This window comes from Thermobia domestica, chromosome 6 (assembly GCF_964235325.1).
Source record: "Thermobia domestica chromosome 6, izTheDome1.hap1.1, whole genome shotgun sequence".
NCBI lineage: Eukaryota > Metazoa > Arthropoda > Insecta > Zygentoma > Lepismatidae > Thermobia > Thermobia domestica.
In genome coordinates, this window is record NC_137459.1 from 202,624,892 (window position 1) to 202,643,346 (window position 18,455).

The following is an 18,455-nucleotide window of genomic DNA, read 5'->3' on the forward strand; positions in this document are numbered from 1 at the left end:
CAAGGAGCTGTTTGTTTGTATCATTCCATTGAGAACAGCTCTGAAGTTTAAAATGCTGTTATCAATAGGGGCGGGGGCGAAAAGTTCCCGATTTTTGTTGCTTGCTGGTGGTTGAAGAGTTTAGTTCAGACGCGCCCCCTGTAATGTTACGCAATTGCTGTAATGTTTTTAAACTAGAGGGCAGTTTTGTGGCGGAAAAGATAATTTACTTGTTTCTTTAATTGTTTCTTGTACGCCTACCAAGAGATTTTGCGAGTGAAGGCTGTATGAAGCTTTATCTATTAGTTTTGCTTAAGAGCTTTTCGAGGCATTTTGAATTGTTATCTATCAGTCCAACTTATGCTTTATTATGCTTTATTGTTAATTTCAATCATTTTTTTTTACATTAATCGTGTATAATGTATAATATTTACTATACATTAAATAATCTAAATATCTTGATCTATTTATTAATATTTTATGAAGCAATTTCTTTCATATTTAATGAACTTTCTAGTTAATGCACTGTAAAGAGAGATGCTTTGCTCGAATCAGTTTTTTCTATCACTTGTGTGCACCTTAGAGGTGCATATATACAGAAACAGAAAGTATACAGAAAGGTGCCCAAAAGGTACAGAAAGTGCTCAAGTTCGAGAGGTACACATAACAATATAGTGTGGAGTTCTTGTGTGCTTCATTGTTGATGGAAAGTTTTCTTCTTTTCTCCACATCAAAGGATTACACCGAAAAATTTACAGAAATAAAAATAAGCTTTTCATTGTTGCATTGTTATGTTCTCAATGATTTTGGATCGTAAATATTGGTTTTAAAAACATTTCTCATCAGAATTGGCATTTTGCAAACTCATTGACCATCTGATCAACATTCAAACTATAATGAAAAAACTTTGACGCTTTGGAACACCCGTGACATCAATAGTCGCGCGGGCTACAGAATATGTAGCCCATGAAACTTTCAAGCAGAATAACAATGAGATCCTTTCGATTTTACGTTTGACCACACCCTAAACACGCAAAATGATAGTTGATAGAAAGGTACACAGACACCCTTTGAGTTATCATCTCGAATTACTTTGCGGCAAGGAAAATAAAAACGCTGGGCTGCAATGGTAGCCCGCGCGCGTATTGGAGGGTTAAAGTACTTAAAAATCGATATAACTAGTTTCATTAAGAATGTTATTTACAGTTGCAATCCATAAGTGATACTTTTCGACTAAACCTTAGAAGGGGGGGGGGCGCCGAATTGTGTGTTTGCCCCGGGTGACAGAAACCCTAGTTGCGGGCCTGCCTGGCCGCCATATTGAGTGGTCATCTTGAATTCGGATTCACATTGTAAAAGAGAAAGTGGATCATGTGGCATATGAAATAGCACTGAAATTTTACCAGAAATCCATTGCTATTAACCATTTTGTAGCAACTTCATTGTGAGTTTAGAAGTAACATGCAAGAAAGTCATAAGGGGATATTTGGACAAATTTCGGAATAACCTATCGGAATAACGTTGGCAGATGATGCACATCTAGATAAAAGAAATTACAAAGAGCATTTGCACATGCAAAGAGCTCCTAATATTGCAGTGTTTAGGATGGATAGTTGTCGCGTTAAAACACCAAACACAAAGGAGGGCAAGGGATTGCAGGTACAATTACGACGTAGTTCTTCTCAAAGAAAATAACATATATCCCGGATCGGATCCAGGATTTTCTGAGGGGAGGTGCACCATAACTACCAAAATAACCAGCCTCATTGAAACTCTTCAAAGTGACATGTGACAATATGCTTTACATCTGACAACGCTTATACAGAGAACAAAGGGCCGAGGGGAGTATTTTAAAGAGGGTCGCAAGTGATGTGCAGGAAAATTTGTCCTTCTTTCTTCTTGGATTCTGTTTTCTTCCCTATTTGACTAAAGTTATATTGCTTTGCTTGGTGAATCCTTTTCCTTCAACCTTCAGAAAATCGACTTAAGTTATTGCTTTTGCAAAACCTCTCTTTCTTTTAAGCCCCAAACGGAAACAGGGTGGCAGGAAGTTTCGGAAATTGTTGCTATTTTAACTGCTAGCTTCTCATTTTAGATAGTGTATATTTACAACGTAGGGGTGTGCACGGGGTCTAGTGTGTTTCGGTGTAGGACGTTTCGGTGTAGGGTGTTTCGGTGTAGGATGTTTCGGTGTACGGACGTTACGGTGTAAGGGCGTTTCGGTGTGAGGACGCTTGGCTGTAAAGGACGTTTCGGTGTATAGCCTTTTTGATTGCATTAATCATATGCTTGTAATGAACAGTCATTAAGTGTCATAGTGTAGCCACTCTGCAATAGTGTATACTGTTATTGAAACAGGATGATAATACAACACCAATCCATTCGTAACAATAATTTCGGTTCAGAGGTGTCCATAGGCGAGTTTTATAGAATAATAATCAAATCTAATTCAAAAATCAAATTTACTGCAAAGTATTCAGCATCATTTCTAAATATAAATAAATATATTTCTAAATAGAAATAAATATTAAAGTTCCTGAGACACAGCAATAATATATACAAACTGAATAATAACTCAAACGAATTTTGTTGGAAAAAATTAAAATTACATAGAATCACTCAACTCAGAATCTAAAATTGTACTTAATTCCTTTTAAGACTGTAATTACATCACCAGATTTGTAATTTCCACCAAGCGTTGCTCAGTCTCTCTGTAACATCGGCGTATTTTCTTCTTTCTTCTAACTTCACGTCCGCCAATTAACTTATTTGTTCCATTTGAACAGCACTAACAAGGAGACTTACGGAAGTGTAATTTACTGATTTGAATGAAACTCTGCATACTTGTAAAATATCAAAAAATAATCGTCACGTTTTTTTTGTTTTTTTTATTATTTTGGCAATGGGGCGGGTTTAAGGTAGAAACCACCCTTTGAACGTTAGAGGTGGCCTCCAAGCATGAACAGAAAATAATCATTAAAATAGAAGATTAAATGATACGGCCAGCTTACTGCCAAGGGGGTTTTTAGGACAGGTGATTCAGAATCTGACGTTAAAATTACAAAATTCAAATTGGCGGATCCAATATGATGATTACAATTAGAAATAGTCTTCTGGTTTGAAATGTTCTGCAGTTAGCCAAGAACAATTATAATATAATAGCTGTTCTGCTGGGGCTATTGAGAGAAAGTGCAGACTGATTTGAAACCCTTTTCTGTATTTATTTTAACAGGGCGTTTGATTAAATCCATAGCCAAAAAAGTTAGAAGCCAGTGCCAATGCATTTGTCGCAAATGTGAAGCAACAAATGTTAGTGAAAAAGAAAATATTTACAACACTGATCAATACGGTTTAATTTGGAAATGTAGACGGGACGTACTCTAGTGGTTACAGGGACACAAACAGTAGAAAGTGTGGCACAGTCAGTAAATTCTATGACTCGTAGCTACATCACATAGCCTTTAATTTCATGAAATAGTGTTTTGTTATCACCACTGTTAGTTATTTTGTAGGAAAACAATGGAACATTTGGTCTTATAGTCCAACATAACCTCTTTAAATTTGAAGATATCCTTGTGAAAGCATCAAATCTAGAAAAATTAACATCAAGTCTTGTGAGATCATGGTTCCAAGAGATTTTTCTTCAAGCGTCTAATGCAAGGTCCATTTTGTTATTAGCTTCGTGGAGTGGTCACAATTCATCAACTTTGAACCTATTTTAAGAACAAAAGAGTAACTCATAATAGAAATCATTTCTGCAGGAACAACTGGCAGTATTCAGCCTCTTGTTGTGTTCTTTAGGACGTTAGAAAATTTTCTTGAGACATTTCTCTGACACTGTCCTTCTCTACAACTATAACATGAATTTACATCTCCGTAATAATATAATTAAGATCCCATCACTGATTCATAATCAGTTTTCTTCTCCTAGATGTGCTAATCTTATTGGGTATGCATGATATAAAAGCGGTTATTTGGAAGAAAAAACACCTCTGTTTGAAAATTTCCTTTCAAAGATTGTGCAGCATTTTGCGATTTGTGCACATTTATTCCCGTAATAAGGTGTGTGTGGTGTAAACAATGTTTATACATCACACACTTTTTTTTTACTATGTATCATTACCGTAAAATGTTTTCCCAATCAATTCATAATTATAACATTTGAGGATATAAGAAGTTCTGACAGAGTGAAGCGAGGGGACTCACTATAAGTAAGTAACCCCTGCCAATTACAGCAGCATTTAATTTTTTATTTTCTTTATTAATTTTTATTTTCTACTTCATGAATTTATTTCTCCCTAACGAATAATTTTCATTTTGAAGAGTGGACGTTTCGGTGTAAACATTGGAACTTTTACACCGAACAAGCCTCACACCTAAACGTCCTTACTCCGATACATCCGTACACCGAAACGTCCTACACAAAAACAGCCGTATTCCGGGTGCATGTGCACCGGTGCACCTCCCCCTAAATCCGGCCCTGTAAATATCATCACATAAGCTATTATACTCTAAAAGGTACATACCAATCTATGAAGGACAGTTCATGTGAAGAGTATCTATAAGAGTGTAATGAAAACACAAGAGCTGTTCTCCCAGACACGCTATCGTCTATCATATTCTTCGACCACTGTATCAATATTCACTAAAAACTATATTTCTGATCTTCTACATTTCTGATCTTTTGGGATTATTGTAGCACCTCCCAAAGTCAAGAACAATAATGACACAACTATCTGGGGATTCATATTCATACCCGCAAGAATAAATAACTTTTCCATATGATGAATTAGAATATATCTTGTCATTTTCTAGCACTGCCTGAAAGTCGCTCACCGATCAAGAGCATATTAACCTCCCTACCAACCACTCTATCTTACTTGACTACTTCACTGATAACGCAGATATTAACTAATGAGCTTTCTTGCGTATTTGCTGTCTGCAAACAGGACACACAGTAGGTGGCACGGACTCACTTTGGTATCTTCTTTCTCTGTCTCCAATGACCATCTTTCTCTTACTTGTAACTAGTCTGCATACAAGTACGATTTTCCTTTGGTCTGTATACAAAAGAAACTCTTGCTTCTGCATCATACTAGTGAGACTATCACAGAGTTTATATGCATCCTTCTTGCATATTACTTCATAACTCACAATAGTTACTACAGAATGGTTAACACCGAAGTATTCCTGGTAAAATTTCAGTGCCATTTCATATGTCACATGACCCACTTTATCTTTTATACCGTGAATCCAAATTCAAGATGGCCACTTTCAAAATGATGGCCATGATGTTCATTACATATAGGAGATCTTACGCATCTACTACTAAATATTTACCTTCACTTCTGTGGCCATTCACGCGCGGAACGAGTGATCCCTTAGCTTTCCCTATTGCTTGGTCCTACGGTCGGCCATAATTCTTCTATGTTGCCCTCAGCCGCTATAAATTAGCATACGTACATAGTTTCACACCCCCTTTCATATAAGATGCATATCGTTCGGCAACTCGAGTGCCCCATTCGGACCATTCCCTGGTTAGAGGGGGTGAAAGACATTCACAAATGATCGAAAATGACCGATATTAGTGTTGAGTCTATATTTTTTGAGGTCGCTCAGATGAACAGTCACACTTCTGATGCCATTTAACTCCAAATTCAGCGCCGCAAAAGTTTGTCGAATTCATACTTTTCGGGGTCGTTGAGATGACACTTCCCATGCCGTGGTCCGCCACATGGAGAGGAGAGGGAATATATAAAAATCACCGAAAATGACCAATATCAAGGAGCGCGTTAGTGACTGACTAACGAAACATATTACTATTTTTTTCTTAATTTAACCCAGGGAAGCAGGTAATTGATGCTAGTAAAATAATGAATATGATTTACTATAGAATCAAAATTCGTGTCAGGTATTATTGTTACCTTTATTGGTGTTTTCCTTTCTTTCAATTGTTAAAACAAGAAATTGCACTGTCATAAAATATGTGCTCTTTTCCAATAGTATGATAAGTGTTCATATAAATTTTAAACTTTGAAATTAAAAATTGAAGCAGTACAACAAATACAAATTGGATGACGAATGATTTATAATTGCTCTTTAGTGGCGTACTGAAGGAAAGGGATTTCGAAGTTTGAAACCCCCCTTGAGCAAGGTATTGTGCAAAAGTAAGCACATTTATCATATATAGGGGTTGGACAAAAAGAGCTAAAACGTTTACAAAAGTGCGAAAATCATACCTGGTATGGTGTGGGGCCTCCATTTGCGTCCAAAACAGCTGGGTTCCCACATAGAATGTACGTATACAGCTCCTGAATCGTGGTGTGTGGAATTTTGTAGCAATGTTCCTCGAAAACATGCTCCAGTTCCTTAAGGGATGCTGGTGGAGGGTAATGAGACCGAACACGCCTTTCTAACTCAGACCACAATGGCTCAGTGATGTTTAGATCTAGTCAGTGTGGGACCCAGGGGAGGTGTGATAGCTCCTGGTCATGCTCCTCAAACCATGATTTCACCGTTTTTGCAGCGTGACAGGGTGCCAAATCATCTTGGTAGATGCCATCAATATCTGGGAAAATATTTGGGCCATGGGTAGAACCTGGTCCAACGAAATGGCCTCATACGCCTTAGCATTCATCATTCCATGCACAGCTATAATGAGACCTGCAGAAAACCACGATATCACTGCCCATACTATAACAGAACCACCCCCATGCTTTACAGTTGGGAGCAGACAGTCTGTATCATAGACCTGCGACGGTGTTCTCCATACGTAAACACGGCCCGTTGTTGGAAACAAGGTGAAGGTCGATTTATCGGACCACATTACTTGTTTCCACTGCTCATGAGTCCACGCCTTGTGGTCCTTGCACCGTTGGATACGCCTCTTCGCATTTACTGCTGTGACCAGGGGTTTGGCGATAGCGACCTTGCCATGAATTTTCATTTTATGAAGTTCTCGTCGCACTGTTTTCGTTGAAACCGGGTTCTGTAGGCCGGAATTGAGTTCAGACGTAATTTTCATTGCAGTAGCCGCCTTTTTAGCTGCTACAATCCGTTTTAACCCTTATCCGGGCAACCGGGGCCTCCCATGCCCAGTAGCTTCATTTTTCTAAAATTTCTCAATAACCATACATATTTCGAAGACATAAAATACTGAATTCTTCTATCTTTCGTCGAAGTTAAAGTCATGAACATATCTAGTTGGTAAAGCTAATGTTTTTTTTTTAATTTGAAAATCTTTTCCTGACGTAACCGGGCAACCGGGGCCTAGGAGGCCCCGTATAACTTTAGTGAAATTCCTGTCAAATATTAGATCAAATTGTCACATAATTATATATTGAACACGTGACTATTGTAACCTTTAGTCGGAACAGTATGCGGCAACAGACATTGAATTTTGAGTGTTCTGCACTTAAAATATATACTGGGCCTGACAGGCCCCGGTTGCCCGTTTACGTTACAAAAATGTCTGGACCGGATTTGCTATTCTGCTTGGCTTACAAAAGCGTGACACGAAGTTTCGCTACTTAACAAAAATATATACCGGTACATTCTAGACTAGTCTAAACAGTAAGTGACAATAGGCATTGATTTGGTGTATTCTGCACTTAAAATATATATTGGGCCTCACAGGCCCCGGTTGCCCGTTTACGTTACAAAAATGTCTTGCCCGGATAAGGGTTAATGCCCTCCGGTCTCTATCTGACAGGATTGTCTTTCGACCACTGTTGTGCTTTGTAGACGTTGTTTGCCCATGAATTGTGTATCCCCTCGAGACATTGGACACAATGCCTTTCGATACCCTCACAATCTTCGCCACTGTTGCCACCTAAGCTTCAACTAGACGGGCACCAACGATCATGTCTCTTTGGAAGTCTGTCAGGTCGCCCATTTTACAACACCATTTTCACACCACGACACTCACAGGTAAAGTGGTTACTGCTGACGAAAAAGGAAGATCCACATGACACATTGAAAACAAAAAAACAATCGGCAACCGCAACACGTGTTATATACAGTGTCCGCTGAGGAAAGCCAAAGACTTAGGGAGGTGATAGGGGAGGTCATTCTAAGCAAAAGTGCTTAAGTGAACATAGGGTCTACTCCCCCTCGTTCCGGAGATAGGGGTGCGGTTAACTTTTTTCCTCTTGCACTTGCCGATTTTCATTTGAAACATTCTGGCACACCCTGTAGTTGGGGTTATCTTACATATTATATCTCGTTTGAAAGCTAATGAAACAGGCTTGCAGATAGTATACAGACTGCCAAAGTATTGCATACGAGAGTGAAGAAACAGAGGGAAATTTTTCGAATTTCCCTGTAAAATTTCCTTTTTTAAACATTTTTGCACTGTTCATGTGTGGAAACACTATCGCAAGAGAAATGGTATCTGATTAGGCGAAAATGATATTGTATACCAAAGATCCAGGTGAGGTGTCAAGTTTTACCTACATTAGAAGACGTAATAAAAGCATTATTCCTAACTCCTTACTATAATAACATGTGAAAATTAAAATTAAAAATAGAGGTTACTGTTTCGGCCGCCAAATTTGTAAAAATTAAAAATAGAGAGAAATGTATGGGTGGTTGTTTGGAGCGCCAAATTTTGTGAAAGTTGAAAAGGAATGTGAGATGTTGCGTTTTGGGTTTGTGTTTTGGGTTCCACAATTGCTATTATGTACACCACCATTGAAGTTTTTTTTTTTTTTTGAACTAAAACGGTATATGACTTGATGAAGACTGATTTTACGGTTTGGAAATTTTATTTTTTCGCGGTATCTCAGGGCTTTATGGAAATATAATAAATTTTCGTTTGCTCTCTCGGTTTAGGGGATCTTATTTGCATATGTATTTGTGTATTTACATGTTGCAATGCCGAAAAACAATTTTTGCTTTAAATTATGGTTTGTAGGGACGAACTAGACTGATTTTCCCTTCTCATGAAAATTTGATAATAATAATAATAATAATAATAATAATAATAATAATAATAATAATAATAATAATAATGCAAGAAATAAACTTATATCTTGAATTTAAAATTTTGATTGAAAATTATGCAAATCAGTTTAATTCAGTCCATGGTAGATAGAATTGGAAATTGCCTACTCTGCCCCATTAGTTTAGCCTAACAAACCCTTGAAAACCAATGTTATTATTGAGGTGAAAGATAGAAAAATACAACTTGTTTATGAAAAAAATATGAATTTAGGTTAACAATATAATAAAAGCTTTATTGAGTAACAACAAAAAAAAATGTTTTTGAAAAGTTAAGCATGACGAAAATTAATATTAAATTTGGAATTTATGATAACAAAAATGAGAAGTAAGGCATAAAGCCTTAGCACCAAAATTAAATTAAGTAAGTTACATTTTTGTTCTCTATTTCGACCTATAGCTTGAATGAATTATTATAAGTAACCTGACACACATAAACAAACTAATGAAACCAATACCCATAACCAGTCCTAGCTGAAATTTATGATTGTTTCTCCTTACATAATTAGCTTTTATAATTATGTATAATACAAAACTGGTTAACTTACAACTTTACATTTGAAATACTTATCCACGTGACATTGGATAAAAAAAAACATATGATTAACGTTGATCATCTGATACTTTATGACTAATGGCATTAGAAAAAATATATGAATTTCAGAAAGGTATAATTTTATGGAATTTGAATTTAAAAACATACAATTTAGGTTCAGTGAACTTTTAAAAAATAGTAAAACTGGAATAATTTAGAATAAGTGGATAAGGTGAAACAAGTTGAAATAAGTTATGATTTTGATTAGAGCTTTAGTGAGAAATTTTGAAAGAAAAATGGAATAACCTAAGGAAACTAAGTAAGCCTAGACCTGGCCTCTAATCGTTTCTAATCCTAACTGAGACTAGGAGATAATTAAACCAGCTATGAAATTTGATATTAACATAAACAATAAGAATACACCATACATACATGATACCAATGCGAGTAGTATTGTTATTTAACCAAGCGTAATAGTATATACGCACATATTGGCAAATATAGAAAAATGCCAAGAAATAGATAGATAGATAGATTGATTGAATGAATGAATTTCTTCTTGTAGTTTTTAATGTAAGAACATCTGTTTAGAAGAGAGGAAACGAGAAGTGTTTGTTTCTTTACTTTATCATTTCAGGTTCTATCGTTATCGTCTTAACGCTCTGATAATTTTCCTATACATATTGTACTTGGTTTTCGATTTTATATTATTATGAGATTATTGTATCAATAACTAAAAAGTCCATTCAATTAATAACCCTACCATCCCTTGCCATTCTTAACATTATGCCACAACTAGTGCTCTCAACGGGTCGGGTCGGGTTGAAGACCGACCCGACCCGACCCGTGACCCGAATTGACTGACCCGATCCGATGACCCGACTCGACCCGACTGACCCGAACCGTGATCCGACCTCATTGACCCGACCCGACAACCCGACCCGAGCTGACCCGATTGACCCGGCCCGAATAACCCGACCCGAGCTGACCCGATTGACCCGACCCGACAACCCGACCCGAGCTGACCCGATTGACCCGACTCGAGCTGACCCGACTGACCCGACCCGAATAGCCTGACCCGACAACCCGACCCGAGTTGACCCGACTGACCCGACCCGACCCGTAACCCACCCGAGCTGACCCGATCCGAGTCGGGTCGGGTCGGGTTACGGGTCGGGTCGGGTCAACCAGATCCGTTTGAGAGCACTATGGTCACGACACTGGGTGAACGCCAAAATGCACTCCCATTGGGAATTAAACCCGGACCACGTGTACCGAAGTCTTACACGTTAACCATTAGCTAGATCAAGCGGTGGATTTGTATATGCATCTTAATGAATATTTGGCACTTTTGAGGTTTGGTTATTTCTTTTTATAACTGATACCAATGTCCGACGTGGGAGAAGTTTATTTTTTTTCTTGCTTTAGTACTATGTGACGAAATTTTTATTCAAGGTCAGTGTTCTCACCTGCTTGGACGGCAGGGGGTCTTCTCGGAAGGCAATAGCAAGAGTCTCTTGGCGGAGACAAAAGGAAATCGTTTAACTACAATGATAAGGGTTGAGGAAACAGGAGAACACCTGTGATTTTTTCCAAGCCTTCAACTTTCATTCCAAAATAGGTTCTTATGATTCCGGGACCCGTGCCACTTTGATTTTTCTTTCTTGGTAATTAAAACGCATTTTACAGTGTATATAGTTGCACGTAAGAAGATACATAATATGAATTTTTGTAATTTAAAATTTAAAAATACAGTATGATATTTAATTACAAAGTACTAATTTTATTTCATCACTTTCAGCCCAACAAATGAAATTCAAACAATTCGCTCCCTGGGTCTTGGTCATCAATACTGCGTCTTATTCTTTGTCTTGCAGTCAAGTCTTGGTCCTGCATTTCGTAGTTTTGGTGGTCTTTCATGCTATACAAGAGCCAAGAATGCTCACCTCATTGGTACAAATGAAGACCAAGTGTGATTTTGATTATGGTCTTTCATACTATACGGAAAGCAAGAAAATATGCTCATCGCTACTTGGTGATCACCAAAACAAGGCCAAGAGCAAGATTACTATGTAATTCGTTTGCATATCCAATCTTTATCTTGTTCTTGTATCGATGTCCTTGGGCTTGGTGAAATAAAATGAAATATTCAGTTTAAGGTCCCTCGATTCTGCACCGAGGCTAAGGGATACGGTGACCATGAGAAATGATGAAATGGTGGAATGAAGAAAGTGGGAGGAAACAGAACCCCGAGAAAACCCACTACACGGCGTTTCTCCACCACAAAGCCTACTTAGCACAAGCTGGGATCGAACCATGGACACCATGCACCAGAGATGAACTCTCTACCACTGAGCCACCGCAGCCCTGCTTGGGCTTGGTCGTCCATATCCAATCTTTCTTTTAGCCTTGCTTAACACGTTAGTTGCCATGTGGGTCCGATCGGACCTACTGGAGTGATCTAAGAAAATGTTCTTGTAGGTCCGATCGGACCCACAATTTCTAATTCATCGAATTGACGTTAGAGTACTAGTATTGTTAAATCCTGTCTCTACTGTTATTGAACTGTAGTGTTTTTATTACACATGTAGGTTTTGGTCTTTGATATTGATTATTAACCCCGCTAGGGGCGCTAAATACCAAATAACAAGCATTTGTTGATTTTGTAGACCCGATCGGACCTATGTTTTGCTTTTTCAGTGACATGTTAAAAAGTTTAACAATGGATTCATTATTTATTCTAATTTATTTTCACAAGATGTCAGTGTCCCTGTCATTTGCTGAATTTTCAGAAAAGTCTAGATCACTACACTGCTATTACTAATGAGATCGAGTTCTGCGCATATTTCTTCGTTTTTCATTGCACAAAGATATTACTTATTAGCACTAAAAGCAAGATGAATATATCCACACTTCTCACTTCTGCACATATAGTAATAAACAAATGACTTTCTAACAGAGTTGCCAGTTCAACAGTAATTTATCCCCTTGCCCATAAACAAAATATACACACGTAGGTCCGATCGGACCCCCAACTTTTACGCACGCGGATTCACTACCATGCCTTAGATTATGTTTCAATATTAATATTATGTTTAAAAAATATGAACAATACAAGAATAATGTAAGTAAGTACGCTTGGCACTCTACCGGTGAACAACAAAATTTACCCTTGGCAGTAACGTGTTAAACAACTTCTAGTTTTGTTCTAAATCCAGACTCCATATTGGCGTAGATATTAATATTACAGTCGATTGGTAAAATCAATTTTCCACATTTACAAATTAAAGTACACACAAGTACAAAAATAAGCATTTACCATAAAAAAAAAACACTAACTGCAAGTGTTCAAAATAGATTTATGGCTTCTATAAAATCAATTGAAAATTGCTATTTTTAATTAGGCAGCTAGTGAAAAACAGCAGCTTTCGACTCCAGCCGAGCTTAAGCTCAGCCTAAACTCAGTTGACCAAAGTGAGCTGACCCGACTGACCCGACCCGATAACCCGACCCGACAACCCGACCCGATAACCCGACCCGATTGACCCGACCCGAATAACCCGACCCGAGGTGACCCGACCCGACAACCCGACCCGAGCTGACCCGACTGACCCGACCCGACAACCCGACCCGAGTTGACGTGACCCGACCCGTTTGAGAGCACTAGCCACAACCCCGATTGCCAGGAAGAAGGATAATAAACAATACAACTGTTCAATAAAATTTCCATTATAATAACATATGTGTTACTTACCTCACTAATACAGGTAAATGTAATTAAGTGTTTTAAAATACTTACTGTTATTATGAAAGTTGTAATTTATTATTTAGACCTATTTAGACATATTTAGATGCACTATATACTTCTGTGTATGGGTACTAATGTTGAAAGACGGAACACCAACATTCACGTTTTTTCACACCTGTACTTGAGTGTGGTGAGGGAAAACTTCATCTCTTTCCTATCAGATTATGTCAAACGGTTTCGTAGTGTTTCGTCTAGGGTTGCCAGATTTGTAAAATCAAAAAAAGGACACACTAACTTAAAAAAAACTCACTAAAAATGTTTTTATAGAAACTTTAGTTTGCTTCTAGATTATATCAAACAGCACATTTTTTTAAAAAAATGATATAGAAATTAATACATTATTAAAGTAAACTAATACAAAAAGTACAACTACAAAATCATGATTCAGAAGCAGGTAGCAATATTAATGATACTTTTTGTCTGTTTGAGCTGATTCTACCAATGATTTGTAACTTAAGAACTTATTATACATTTCTCGTTATTAAGAAATAGGACTAAAATTATATTCTGGATCACCGTTCATAGATGTACCTGAGCGACAACCGAACTGTTTATGTAAATCAATCGCCAGTCAATATCTTATACCAACAAATTTGAAAGTTTGTGCTAAAATTATGATATGCCTATCATAGTCTGAGTTCTGGCTGCCCCCCCCCCCCCTTCCTAGTTTGTACCTTCTAGATCCGTCACTGCCACTATTGTTTTCAAAAATGTACATTGGGTTCACCAAATACATACAGTAGTTTCCCGTGATCAAGTATTTGATAAAGTAATTGTACTAATAATAACTTATTTATCCTATCTCCATTCTGGCAATGTTCTATTCATCTTGAAACTTTGTTGACCCGTTTTATTAATTAGGCTGCAAATTTGAAAAGTAGGACAAAAGCGCGTCCGGCTTGGGTACAAAGCCGGACATCAATTTTTATGTTCAAACCCTGGACGTGTGGCAACCCTAGTTTCGTCCCAGTGCAAATCCGTGACAGTTTGTCTCGAGCTAAAGTTATTGATTAGTGAACAGGCTAATGAGTAGAGCTCGTCGCAGCGATACACAAGTGATGACTTACACGTCGATCAACTGGTAGTTCGTGAAACTTAAACTAGGTTGCAGCACAGCCGGATATGCCAGATGCCTACTAGGCACTCCGAACACTTGCTAACGTTATTTGTATTAGCGTTCTCCAATGGAGTTTTCTGAAACTAAGAGAGGTCAACTCAGTTTGATAGTTAACGGATATCGATATACAAGAAGACATTGAAATGTCTTCCCAAGAACTAAATTACAAGGTTGTCTTTTTCATTTTTCTCAAAGTCTTTGGAGGAAAGTGCAAAACATCAGCCTGACAAATATGCATGTAGCAAGAAAGGAAATACGGGACGTGTGTTGTAAGGAAATATAAGGATGTGTGCTGCCTTAGCCTTTTTGAAGCCATCAGAAATGGTTGAAGGATGGCTTCATATCCATAGTATCACAGAAGACCACGAAAAACTGACCGAATTTTTCAACTATTTTGTTGATCAGTGGTTAGAAAATTCACACATATCAGTTGACATGTGGAAGTGCTACCGAAGACGACACCGAACAAATAACGCGTAGAAAGTTGGAACCATCACATAAACTCAGTTCTGCGTAACCCCTCCACCCTCGAGTGAAAAATTTTATTGTGTTGTTGGAAAAAAAGCAGAACGTTCAGATGCGGAGATTATGAGGATGGAGTTGAATTTAAAAGAGGTGAAAAGGAAGAAAAAATATTTTTCGAATTGTAAGAGCAACTGAGTCCCTGGAGACATCAGGAAGTTTTTAAGAAATGTATCTTACATAATTCACATGGACTAAAGAGAAAAGAAAGCCGTTAGAACTGGCGAAAGAAAATATTGGATGAAGTTATTGATAGTGAAGCATATTCAAATACCATTTAATAAGTGACAAAGTGCTGGCTGCAATTTTATTTTTGGAACTAGGCCTTAAGTTTTAAGGCCGAGTTAGGTAATTCCGTGTTTTTTTTAGTTTATAAAAATTTAAAATATAATCATGAATTAACCGTGCGGGTACATGGCGTCCGTGGGTTTCTTATTATCTCCTTTCGTATATATTGTATAATATTGTTATAACTTAACATCTTCTTGTCCACCTTAACCATAGGTTGGTGGGCAACGTGGAATTTTAAAACTTTTCTCTTCCTTGGGAGAGCTGTTTTGTTTAACATAATAAAGTAAAACCATTAGTGCTGAGTGCGAAGCTTATACAACAGGCCCACCTCTGTCAGAGAGGTGCCAATAAAAGAGGTTACGCAGTCTTGGCTGGTGTTAACAATGGACCTTATCACACTATAGACATAATCAATGTGCATGTGTATGTATTAAATATGTTTGTGAGTGCGTGTAGCTACTGGACGATACGCTACTCAATCAGGTGGCAGGCCATCGTGTTCGTGGAATTGGAACGAAACGCTACTGAGACGAAATGCTGTTTGGGACGAAACGATATTACACGTGGTGGGATTGGGATGAAACACTACTGGGACGAAACGACGACACGTGTAAAACAGATTATAGATACGTATGCGCACACTTACACACAAAGAATTCGCGATACAAGTAGTTAATGGAGAAATGATCCCAGCAAATTTCGTCAGATTTGAAGCATTTCGTATGTCAATGTAATTTTAAAAATCACTGATAGTGATTAGTATTTGAGAAAGACGAAATTCGTTGTGTTAAATTCTGACCCCTTAAGACCCTATTTTACGATTGCTTCAAGCTCGGAAATGTTATTATTCCCCTTGTTTACCTTCATATTTAATATTCCCGTGTGAACAGCAGCTTGCGTGTCTCTTCAGCCCTCCCATTTTTCATACCTTCATTTTCACTCTCGTGATTAATCCGATTGGATAGAAAAGCGTGTTTAATTAACCAAAATCATCATCATCTTCAAAACGCCGAACTCGTATTTCAGACTGACTATTTCTGATTTTGAAAACGCTTCTGCGTACACTTTGAGTCACTACTCGGCACCTTGTATTAACATCATCATTAACAAATCATATATAATAACTTTCTTTAAGTAATAATTAAAACTTGTTGTGAGTCTTATTGAAAGGTTTGGATTGCGAGTGTAGCGAGCAAGAAAACTTTTAACAAATCTGTTTCCAAGCAAACCGAGAACTATATTGATTTAATAAGGTGGCAATACTTTTTACGGGCGACGCGTCGTTTACTTACTTTCAACCCTTTTTCTTTCTTCTTACTCGTTCGGGAGAACTCTTCCTATCAGCGCCTGCTCCCCCTCCTAGCTACGGCTCTGTAGGTAGGTAGATAAGGCGGAAAGCTGGATAGTTGTGTAATTCTCTTTTGCTTTATCATGTTTGTTGTAGGTAAATTGAGCAGATGAATTGAAGCACGTTATTATTTATTTTCTGCTGATGGAATATAATGTTACCTAGGAAATAGTTAAATTATGTATTTTAATATTATGATGTGATAAAGAAACTAAAAGAACAAATAAAAAAAACTTCACATAGTTTAGAGAACTGTGAATTGCGGCTCCAAACTCTCCACATAATATATGTAGGCCCCATGATTAGTTCATATCCACTCTATTGATAGTACACAGTACGCAGTTGTACGCAGTAAACACACTGTAATATAAACTTTCAAAGTTGTGGTTAATAAATCCAAAAGATATAAAATGAATAACTCAGCTATCTACACAGTATTATTTTTTAATTATACGTATACGTAGGCCTATTATTTTTCAAACATTGTAAATGCATTACTGATGTTATCATACGTACCTCAGACTTTTATACATGCTAGTGTGAATTGGTAACCCATTTTCATCCAAACCAACTTTATCAGTGTATACCCAGGTGCCACCTATTTCTCCAGTTTGTTCAAAAACGGTAAATTCGTATTTATCAGATTCTGTTGCCAGATGTCTCGCAGCAGATAGTCCGGCCGCTCCTGCACCTATTACAGCAACACGCATATTTATTTTTTGGAGATAGGGTCTTACAAATCTCACGAAACAGTTTAAATGAAAGTGCAGTAAGTCAAAAGTAATATTGGTAAGAAGCACACCATATAGGATGACTCGCACAGTTGTCTAAAACCTTAGATTATTTACCAACTCCTCTCCTTGTCGTGTTTATTAACCCTGATCTTTTTTTCTTGTTATCTAAGGTCAACAAGCCTGTAATCTCGTTGATGATGCCATATCCTCTTAACGCAAATCGTTGAAACGGAGCTATCTTATTCCTGAATAGCATTATATTCTCACGGCGAGAAGTTATGTTATCAACAAAATGACATAGGATAAATACCAACAGAAACAATAAATGATTAAATGAGATTAATGATATATATGTAAGTAACGCATTCCAAATTTTAAAAAAAATGTATTCCAAGTTAATTTTCTTTCCTCTGCGAGCTCAAACTGGGGGCAACTGTACGAGGTTTCTAGCATGTATACTAATAATCAGCTTTAAATACGGCAATACATTATCTAACTAAAATAAACCACAAAGTCTATTTTCTCGAAAAAAAAAGAAAAAGAAAGGAAAAAAGAGAAAAAGCACAAGTGTCTATTTCTAATATGAACAAAATTTCTAATATTTGATTAAATTGAGGTAAATACTAACTCATTAAAAATATTTGAATTATTAAGTTACATTCTAAATATAAGATAAATTTAACACAAAATAATTTCTACAATATGCAAAGGATATTGCAATAACACCGAGACAGCTCAGAGGAAGTTGGAAAAGAAATCTTTGAGTTTTACGTCCCACGGTTATGCCGGGTAGGCTAAAGGAGACGGTGATGATGAGAGATGAGTGAAATGGTGGAATGAAGAAAGTGGGAGGAAACGGGAGAACCCCGAGAAAACCCACGAGTACGGTGTTTGTCCACCACAAAGTTCACTTGGCGGGGGCTGGGATCGAACCCGGGACCCCAAGCACCAGAGGTGAACGCTCTACCACTGAGCCACCGCGCCCCCCCAGAGGAAGTTGGCTTGATATATATTTCCTTTCTCATTTTTCATTCATTTTTAATTTTTTTTCTTCTTTATTGTTGCTTTTTGCTTAATCGAAATAAAGATCTTGGAGAGGATTCTTTTCCCAGCTTGCTCCT

General features: G+C 37.4%; 1 protein-coding gene across 2 annotated transcripts in view; it reads right to left on the reverse strand.

Moving 5' to 3' along the window:
* The window catches only part of LOC145688406 (senecionine N-oxygenase-like), a 299,767-nt gene extending 282,270 nt beyond the window's left edge, over window positions 1–17,497 (reverse strand). The window contains exon 1 of one of the 2 annotated variants that reach the window (XM_081762592.1): window positions 17,117–17,497. In XM_081762592.1, coding sequence (XP_081618718.1) covers window positions 17,117–17,310 — 194 coding nt within the window. In that variant the 5' untranslated portion in view covers window positions 17,311–17,497. The remainder of the gene's footprint in view (window positions 1–17,116) is intronic. The other variant, XM_081762593.1, reaches the window with a different exon arrangement.
* Between the last annotated feature and the right edge of the window lie 958 nt (window positions 17,498–18,455).